Source organism: Gossypium hirsutum, chromosome D11 (assembly GCF_007990345.1).
Source record: "Gossypium hirsutum isolate 1008001.06 chromosome D11, Gossypium_hirsutum_v2.1, whole genome shotgun sequence".
In the NCBI taxonomy this organism is placed as follows: Eukaryota; Viridiplantae; Streptophyta; class Magnoliopsida; order Malvales; family Malvaceae; genus Gossypium; species Gossypium hirsutum.
The window spans coordinates 12,514,063-12,523,838 of NC_053447.1; the positions used below are offsets into that span (position 1 = coordinate 12,514,063).

The 9,776-nt window shown below is 31.5% G+C and overlaps 2 protein-coding genes across 4 annotated transcripts; both read right to left on the bottom strand.

Annotated features, from left to right (window-relative positions):
- Positions 1-3,449: 3,449 nt before the first annotated feature.
- LOC107922828 (F-box/kelch-repeat protein SKIP30) lies at positions 3,450-6,657 on the bottom strand. Of its 2 annotated transcripts, none has more exons than XM_016853008.2 (2): positions 6,283-6,657; positions 3,450-4,727 (listed from the first exon to the last, which is right to left on the bottom strand). In XM_016853008.2, exon 2 carries the CDS (start codon positions 4,653-4,655, stop codon positions 3,618-3,620), a length of 1,038 nt encoding a protein of 345 aa, XP_016708497.1. In that variant the 5' UTR covers positions 4,656-4,727; positions 6,283-6,657; the 3' UTR covers positions 3,450-3,617. The 2 variants fall into 2 exon arrangements, with proteins under 2 accessions (XP_016708497.1, XP_016708498.1); XM_016853009.2 differs by having other exon boundaries at positions 5,910-6,609.
- A 1,358-nt stretch (positions 6,658-8,015) lies between these two features.
- LOC121223760 (non-specific lipid transfer protein GPI-anchored 5) lies at positions 8,016-9,145 on the bottom strand. Of its 2 annotated transcripts, none has more exons than XM_041106087.1 (3): positions 8,646-9,145; positions 8,474-8,527; positions 8,016-8,372 (listed from the first exon to the last, which is right to left on the bottom strand). In XM_041106087.1, exons 1-3 carry the CDS (start codon positions 8,959-8,961, stop codon positions 8,251-8,253), a joined length of 492 nt encoding a protein of 163 aa, XP_040962021.1. In that variant the 5' UTR covers positions 8,962-9,145; the 3' UTR covers positions 8,016-8,250. The 2 variants fall into 2 exon arrangements, with proteins under 2 accessions (XP_040962021.1, XP_040962022.1); XM_041106088.1 differs by having other exon boundaries at positions 8,474-8,524; positions 8,646-9,136.
- Positions 9,146-9,776: the final 631 nt, after the last annotated feature.

Below are 9,776 nucleotides of genomic sequence, written 5' to 3' on the forward strand. Positions count from 1 at the left end.
TATTTGGCATTCATGATTCTCGAGAAGAATTTGGTCCTAACTTACTGGGCTTCAATTCTATTCGATGAATTTAGATAGCCAAGTATTTATTTTGCAATAAAATTGTAAATTTCAAATAAAAGCTTATTATTGGGAATCCAAAAATGTTGGGTCCTAACTTACTGGACATGACGTTTTGTCATCTCGAAATAAGAATTTTTAAAAAATAAAGGCAATATTCGGTATTTGGAATTTTGAGAAATTGTGCCCTAACTTACTGGGTTTCTATTTTCTTCATTTGACCTAAATAACCGAACATCCTTCTTAGGTTTAAATGCATGAGTTTGAAAAATCAAAAGACAAACTTAATTTTGAAGATTAAAAAATGTTGCGCCCTAACTCATTGGGTGTGATGTTTTGTGTCTTTGAAATAAGAATGTTTTATTATGTTAATTCATTCAAGATAAAAAGTTTTCTTTTAAAATCTTTTCAAATTTTTGACACCAAGACATTAAACAATCAATTTAGTACCGATTTTGGGCGTTACGAGGGTGCTAACCCCTTCCTCGTGCGTAACTGACTCCCAAACTTGTTTTCTCAAATTTCGTAGACCAAAATCATTTTTAAGGTGAGCTGATCACACCTCAATCAAGGATCGGTGGCGACTCCAATTTTTATTTTTAAAGTCGACAACTAAATTTTTGTTTTCATAAAAAATGGTTTCGACATAGATAATTTAATTATAAAAAATTATAAAATAATTATTTATGCTTTCGATTCATCACCTATTTCGTAATAAATAATTATTAATATAATTTTATTAGTTCTCCACTTTTGATTAGCCCACAAAGTTTGCACAGGAGAAAAAGTAAAGGTTGTTTGGGAGGATGGAAAAATGGTTGTTGATGAATTATAAAGTGATTTCAGGAATATAAAATACTAAAGGCGGAGAAATGGATGATGGAATCAACATGTGAAAGGAAAAAGGCAGCCCAAGTCCCATCACACTTAGAGCATCCAATAAGATAATTAGAGAGGTGCACCGGGAATTCATCTCGCTCACCCTTCACTCCATCTTGCGTATTTTAAAGTTTATGGACTTCCATATTAATACAACCACTTTTCAGTTTCCAAAATTTTCTTCATACATACATTTTATCCCCTTTATATTTTGTATACAGAAACTTGAAAATGACTCTCTCCTCATTGCAAGGTTGGTGTCACCGCAGGTGTAAACCTCAATTTTCATCAACCTACCTATTCCTACATCATCGGTACTAACCTTATCAACTCCATGAACTTTGATTCAACTCAGACAAAGGTGGCACCATTCCAGCTGTCAAGGAGAGTAGCAATCATATCTTCTTCACTCCCAGTTAATTAATGGCATATATCCAGTTCAAAGATAGGAGATTAGGCTAAACCCCAAGTTTGGGGGAGATATAATATTGACTGGGGCAAATGTTTCTCTCGTTAACAGATGGAGTTGGCATTAGGGCCCTTCAATTCAGTGGTTTCTACGTCTTTGCCAAATACAATTATGGTTTTAGATTTTTCGTTTTCAAGTGTCAGGTGGAGAATAGCCTTCATCATCAGAAAATAAAATGCCGAGAAATGAAGGTTTTTTCAAAAATTGGCCTTGGGGTTGTTCCATTTCGTCAAACCATTTTCTTGACAAACCAAGGAATGAAGAAAAAAGAAAAGGTATCTGCCAAAAAAAAAAAAAGCAACGTATGGAAATGGTTTGCTTGATAATGACACTTATACCATCTTCTCTAATAATTTCGTGGATTATTATGACTTGTATTTGATGTACGTTATGTATTTAAATATTATTAAATTTGTTTATAAATAGATAAATGCAAGAGTTAATGATCTTTTTAACTTTTAAATTAAAATTTCAACTTATTAATATTGTTTCAATCAAGTGCTTCAAACATATCTTATTTGTTTTTTTTAGGAAAATTTTCATTTGTTATAATTTTATAAAAATCCTTTTTATTTTAATTTCCTTATTTTCATTATATAAATACAAAAAATAATTTATTAAAATATATTCTTATACATCAATTTTTACAAAATTATTTTGAAAAAGAATATTTGATACGAATATTTAAACTTCACAAGCAGAATTTAAGTGATGACAAGTGTCTCACGGGATATAGTAAAATATTAAAATATATATATAAAAGAAAAGAGACCGATGACAATTTTTTAAGTTTGCTTTGTGGAGTTTCAGTGTACCAAATTGTAACCCAATTATTTTTTCTTGTTTCTTTTTTCATGAATAAAATAAGTCTATAAAAAACAAATTATCATTAAATAAAAAACTTTTTTTACATTATTTAATTAAGAATATTTATTTTATTTTTAATAATAGATTAGTGCAAATAAAATTTATACTAAATAATGTAAAACATTTTTTTGTATTTATTTATTAACAAATAAAAAGAAAAAATATAAGCAATATAAAATTTTAAAAAAAATATATTTAATTATTTTTTTTTATTTTATTTTATTGCTTGTAGTTTAAAGAAGGAAAAAGTTGCCAAAGAAAAAAATATTAATAAAATATATACTACAATTAAAAATCTAAAATTTTAATTTAATTATTTTTATAGAACTAAATAAGACGAGTAACAAAAGGACAAAATTGGAGGTTTATTTAGAGTTTAAAGATTCAAATAGAAGTAAATTAAAATAATTAAAATAATAAAATAAGTCTATAAAAAACAAATTATCATTAAAAATAAAAAATTAAGTAAATTATTTAAAAAATCATGTTCAACCACTTGGTCGGATTGATCATGTCGTATCACTTGGATCGATAGAACAATCGTTTTTACCACCGATCCAATTTTGAAAACATTGAAGAAAAGCTTTGCTATTGATTTTACTTCACTAGTAAAACTAGAGTTATCAAGGTAAATAGTATAAATCCTAAAAGGATAATATTGTGTAGAGTTTAAATCCTTATGGACTCTCGATTATAGATGAACTCTAATAATAATCGTCGATGTAACTTAATATGTACTGTTAATTTTGGGGAAACTAAATAAAAGCCTTTCCCCTCATTTGTAACCATTTCATTCGTAGTTGTGAATATATTTAAGAGCATTTAGTCAAACAATTCGTATGCGCTATTTTTCCTTTTTCTGTTTTTCGTTGTTCTTTCATTTCGAGTCTGCTTCCACTATATTTCGATGCCTTAGATAATTTTTTTTGAAAATTCTCACTTTTGCGAAAATTAGGCTGACTTAGATAAATTTGAAACAAAAAAATCACCCAAAATCATATGGTTAACGAGACTAAAGTTCTAGCTCTATGACACTAATTTATGCTCCTACTTTTGTTTTGTTTTATTTTATTAAAAAAGTTGCTACTAAATTATAAAAGCAAAAGGGAAAAACAAGAGCAGAGATGAGAATATATATATATATGTATATAGAAAATAAAGTAGCCATAAGGAGTAAAAGAGAAAATATCATTTCTCATCTCCAATAGGAGGGAACTCAATGCCTCAGCAACAGTACACTGCTTAAAATGAAATCAGCCAACTATTAAATATAAAAATAAATAAAATTAAAACCAAAAAAAAGAAAAAAAAAAGAAAAAAGAAAAGAGAGAAGAGTTGAGATCTAAATTCTTAGCTGTGTACAACCAAAAATTGTTCCTCGGCACATTGTCATTGGAGCAGCCTGACGCCATGTAGGTCTATCACCCCCAACCGTCAAGATATCAACATCAGACATGGGTTTGATATCCCAATTAAATCGATCCGGGCCAATTACCCCTCCGATCACGTAAATTTCATCTCTCACTCCTGTCATTGCAAACCCGATTCTCCTACGAAACTCCGAAGAAGAGGTAACGACCTTTCTCACTTCCTTTTCTTGCTTGAAAATAAGCCCATGGCTCATCACATAGAGGGCTCCCTGTACAACTGCCATTGGACCCTGGAGCCAACCGTAATCCTCCACTGTCCACCCAGAGCACACGTTGTCCAGGACTTGCACTTTAGATAATCCCTTGTGCAACACGTGCACCTTTCCTCCAATAACTAACCCTGTGCATGCTGAATTGTGGGTGCAGTGGAGATCAGGTATCGGAATCCACACATCCTTCTCATGATCATACATTTCTGCTTGAGATATAGATTTTCTGCAGCTGGTGAAACCTCCAGCAACGATGATCTTTCCTTCCAACACACAACATGCAAACATAGCACGAGGTAAGATCATGGATGCATGTTGAGCCCACCGACGCACTACAGGGTCATATGACCAGACTTCATTAGTTGCAAAACTCCCATCTTGGTCACCAGTCAAAGGGTCGACATCCTCACTTCCACCACCAAGCACAAACAGCTTCCCACCAGTAGAGACCACACCAAAGTGAGCAAGGTGCCTGACCTTCGAGGGAAGGACAGGAAGAGTAATCCAAAGATCACGTAAAGAATCATACATCTGCCATAAATTCTCCGGATCAAAGGCACACACGCATAGAAGCTCCTCTGTTGAGCCAATTTCCTGTCGAGCTCTAAAAAGCTCGGGGCTACGAATGGCAGCTCTCCAGGAATGAGAAACAATCTCCAACTTAGGATGTAGGTAGAAGGGAACCCGTGCTAGGCACCTAAGGGCAACAGCATCCGGAAGACCTTCAATTAATCCAGACATGCTAACCAAGGTTTCATTGATTCTTCCCTAACAAACTTTTGCTATGTCAATCACTCCAGTGCAACATGCAATCTGAAAAAGAATATATGGACTTGTAGGTAAGAACCAAATCAATAGTTTGGAATTTTTCTAACCAACATAGTTCACAAACAAAACATTGAAGTGCTTTCGCTATCTTAAATGAAATAACTAGCTCTGAAAACTAATGATCAAAGGGGCATTGAAACAACACAATTAGAGATAGTTTATTGGTAAATTTTTTTCAAGAGTTCAACTGCAAGAAATCATCCCATTAACAATTTTCAAGTGCCTGATGTAGCTGAAGGACTTGGTGGTTTAAGATGGGGAGGACAAACCAACTGATGAACCAAAAACACAAATGAACCTTAATGGAAATCATCTGCACTTGACCTATTTATTAATAAGATTAAAAACAAAACACATAATTAACATCTAAGACTTCAGTTGAGACTGTGGTTCTTGCAACATGTTTACAAACAAGGTATAAAACATTGAAGGATAAACCAGCTGATAAACCTAAAAGTACATAAGGGTGGTGATGGAAATCGTATGCACATAAACTATGATAAAATAGCATGGAATTAACTTCTAAGATTTCATTTTCCATGCTTGAGACTGCTGCATTTGCAACAAGCAAATAAGAAACAAATAGGCAAACATAAGACATTCTAGACACCATGCTTTTCATCAAACACAACAAATAATCTTCAGCAACAACTGTAAGATACAATCAATGAAGTTACTTTGTGGGGAAAATAGAAGCTCTATTTATCAAAATTCCATTCATGGCCCAAACAATTCCAGTTTGGGAATAACTAGCTCCGGAAGAATTGAATGTTAGATTTTCTATTACTTTTACTTAAGTTTGTTTGTATTAAATGACATGATTCAATATTTGATATTAAATGGTAGGTGCATGTTGGATTATTAGATGAATTGAATTGTTTACAGTACAGTAATCTAGTTATTTTATAATTTAATTACAATTAAATTTTGGATGAATTGAATGTTGATTAGGATGTTAGGTGAGTTAAGTTACCGAATTGAGTGATTTAGTTATTTTGTCTTTATACAAATAGTAATTGTTATGAAAAATAGAAATATGCTTGCACATTTAGCAATATTCATAGTAAAATCATATAAAAACTGATTTTGACAATCTACACATAGATCTAAAATTTCCAGTTATAGCATTAACTCATTGACCCACAGAACAAAATTCCTGACTCTAACCTGAATATCAAGCACATGTTCAAAGAAACGTGGCACCAGAATGTATTTCATTTCCCCAAACCGATTGAATTTAGCCATCACAGACACGCTTAGTTCACTTTATCAACTTGTTAATCCAAAACGCAGAAACACAATGATAAATCAAAGAAATTCGTGAAATTGAGAACAAAACCCTAAAATTTCAGCATAAGAAAAAGAATACACCCACCACCGTTCCTTCAGTTTCACAAAAAAACCCAGTTGTAAATCATCATTAAAAAGAAAAGAAAGGGAATTGGAATAGTCTCGAAATAAAATCAAGATTCTGAATTAAAGAAAAGAAAAGGCGATTATTCTAAAGCTTCTGAAATGGAGAAAAGAGAAGATGCCTTACCTGATAACCAAGACTCGGAATAAGAAAAGAAATTGAGCTCTGTTTGTTTGCCTGCGAAGAGAAGATACTCGAGGGAGGGAGGGAGAGAAAGCAAAGAGAGACTTTTCACAGCTAAGGAAGGAAACGCCCATGTTACAAATACATTTAGTAAAATATTTTAAAATTTATTTATTTGGTTTCTTACTTTGTTAGGTTTTTTATAATTCTAAAACCAAACTGTGGAAAGTGAAGTGGATATTCCACTTGGGATATGCCATTTTTATTTACTCCCAAATTTCTGTCTTCCTTGACTCTTTCTATCTCTTATTAAAACAAGATTTCCTCTACGCATTATCTGTATCGACTTGGGTCACCTCTTTATTTTCTTTTTTTTTTTCGTTAACCTGCTCGAGAATTAGATCGAAATTTGTTTTTCTTTTAATTTTTTTATTTATTTAATTTCAATTTAGTATTTCAATTCTTTTTCCCAAAAGCTTCATTCATAAAAAATTATATAGCTAGAGGTGTCTATGGGCCGGGTTAGGTCTAACTAAAATTTTAGGCCTATTTGCTAGGCCTGGGCTCAACTCAAAAAATGAGTTTAAAATTTTGTCTAAATTCGGCCCGGGTAAAATAATAAAAACTGAGCCTGGACCGCATGTATTAATTTTTTATTTTTAAAATTTTTTAAAAAATATAATACATCAAAATTACTAAAAATATTAAAATAAATATTTCCCAAAAAATTAAAAATAAATTAAAGAATAATATGTAAACTTAAATAACACTAAGATAGGTGCAACTTAATAAGCAAATGACTCTTAAATCGTAACAAAATTAACAATAAAATAAGAGTTATATAATATCCAAACAACAACAAAATAGTAGCAATATAATAGTGAAATGGTAACAAAATAGTGAAAAAATAAAAAGAAAATAGCAACAAAATGAAAAAAAAAGAAAAGAAGAAGAAGCAAGAAAGCAGTTTAAAAGAATAGCATTTTTTTTTCATATTCGGCCAAGCCAGGGCCAAAAAAGCCTTACCTAAGGCCTGACCTGTTTTCTAAACGAGTCTTGTTTTTTCCCGAAGCCTATTTTTCGAGTCTATATTTTTACTCAAATCTTCCCACTTTTCGGGTGACCTGGCCCAGCCCATGGACAGGTATAGAGATAAAAAAGTGTTATTATAAATAACATAAAGATAAAATCTAACAGGGGCAAAGCTAAAAAATTATTTTAGAGGGAGCCGAAATTAAATTGGAATTTTTACGATAGTAAAAATGTAATTTTACCATTTGAATACCTTATATTTTTATAATCTTTAAAGGATTAAATCAAATTTTTATCATTTTAAGGAGGTCAAAGTATAATTTTATCTTTACTAATTTAAAAATATTTCTATTTTAAGCGTGTAACAAGGATGAGGATAATTGCTTCCCATGATAGCTTTATTTAAATATGTAATTGAAAAAAGGTGAAGAGTATTATTAGAGAAGCAAGAATCAAAATAGACAAAAATTAATTAGAGATGATATAGGTTTAGCAAGATGTAATTCATCCCTAAGCGTTCACTATTCAACGTCAATATGAGTGACCTTAGGAATCTGTCTTACTAATCTCTTAACCCATTATAGTATAATATTACAAACTTAATACTATCTAACTGCTATTTCTTTTCTTTTCTTTTCTTTTCTTTTGAAGTTAGAGATGTGATTTCAATTTCATGCGACCAATGATGATATATGTTGAATGTATATAATAATAATGATTTATTATTCTGCTTTTTTTATTTATGAAATTGAAAGATATATTTATTAGAAGTCTGAAGAAAAGAAAACCACATATGATGTAAAATACAAACCTCAAAGAAATTATTCACTCCCTCCGGATAATTTAATAACACATTGAAAAAAAAAATTAAAAGTAGAAATAGATGAAAGAGGGTCCACAAAAGGCGAAACATGCTCAGATGTAGATCAAGCTTGAAGCCTAAGCCGAGGCGATGAAGAGCAAGAAGAAGAGGCAGACCACTGAAAATGACAGCTTCGTGGAGTTCCCTGCTGATGTGCTATCGTCTGTTGTTGGAACATTACTCTTTGAACCACCACCACCTGTACCAACATGAACGTATTATTAGTCTAATTACTTAATGCTAATTGTTCTATAGGATACCAAGTTAATTAAAATAACAATTAGCTCTTGTAAATTGTACCTGATGATGGAGAATTTGATGTTCCTGATGGAGAGCCAGAGGGAGAAGATGCTGCTATATATATTTAGATACATAAACATCAAATCAATAAATCAGATATTGAGTTCAAAAGCTGAATAATAACAACATCAGAGAAGAAGAAAAGAAAAAAAAGGTTAATTGATTTGGTTACCATTGCACTGGCTAGCAGGGGGAGTCTTAACATTGCAAGCTGTTGGGAGAGCCATTGCCTGAGTCTGATTAACACTGACACCAAGTGATGAAGCACCACCGTTGAGGACCTGGCAGAGGCACTGAGGGTTTGACCTCACAACATTAGCAAGCTGCGAGCAGCACGAAGAAGAGGGTTTCGAAGAGTTCCCTTGTATGTAATCCAGGCAGGGAGACATGCTGATGAGAACATTGGTGCAACTTGATTGTGCCATAGATCCTGTCCATAAATTTGTTGCGATTATAAAAAGCATTGCAACCATTGCTGATCCCTTCATGGTTGTAGCTGCTATTGCTTGTCGTAGGATTTGTTTTCTGAATTCGAGTAAATCAAGTGTGATGTATGTGGCTTTGTGGGGGAGAAGACAGGGAGGTGTGGTTTTATAAAGGGGGCAGGCAGCTGTGGCTTTATGTTTGTTCACCAACTTTTGCCTACTTTCGTATAACAGATTCTTTGGTAAACAACTTCAACTATGGAACATGGCATAATAATGAATTTTTAATTAAGTCGGTCCAAGGTGTGCTCTCAATTATTTTGATGCTTACGTTAAAAGTGGCGAAGGCCTTTATACGTTATATCTACTACTTTTTTAAAGGCAAGGTGGTGATCATATCAGTATATTTTTTTGTCCAAAGGGTATAAAGTGTTAAGGAAAAATATAATTGGATACATAGTAAAGTTAAGATAGTTTGGATATATCTTTTAATTTAGATTAGATAAGTAAAATTTGAGAAAATTGAGTTTTTATTCACTAACTGATTGAGAATAACATGTACATATATATATATATATATATATTATGTTATGTTATTTTCTTCTTTTTATTGTTAATTCAAATATATTTTAATATTTTAATATGCCTCGAGATATAATAAAATCTTCAAAATAATTAAATACAAAAGTTCTTTATACAAATAACAAATAGATATGCCTTTAAATATTGGTAAAAACACACTTTCATATAAATAATATTATACATAAAAGTTATATCTTTATAAAAAAAAACTTTACATATAAAAATTATGCCTTTACAACGAAATTAATTACAACTAATTATAATTTTAGGCTCTAAAAATTTGACTATTAAGATAA

Coding starts and splice junctions, on each gene's coding strand:
- LOC107922828 (XM_016853008.2), bottom strand. CDS start 4,655: ATGTCTGGATTAATTGAAGGTCTTCCGGATGCTGTTGCCCTTAGGTGC.
- LOC121223760 (XM_041106087.1), bottom strand. CDS start 8,961: ATGAAGGGATCAGCAATGGTTGCAATGCTTTTTATAATCGCAACAAAT. Junction 8,528..8,645: donor CCCTGCTAGCCAGTGCAATG/GTAACCAAATCA, acceptor AAATATATATAG/CAGCATCTTCTCCCTCTGGC. Junction 8,373..8,473: donor ATCAAATTCTCCATCATCAG/GTACAATTTACA, acceptor ATGTTGGTACAG/GTGGTGGTGGTTCAAAGAGT.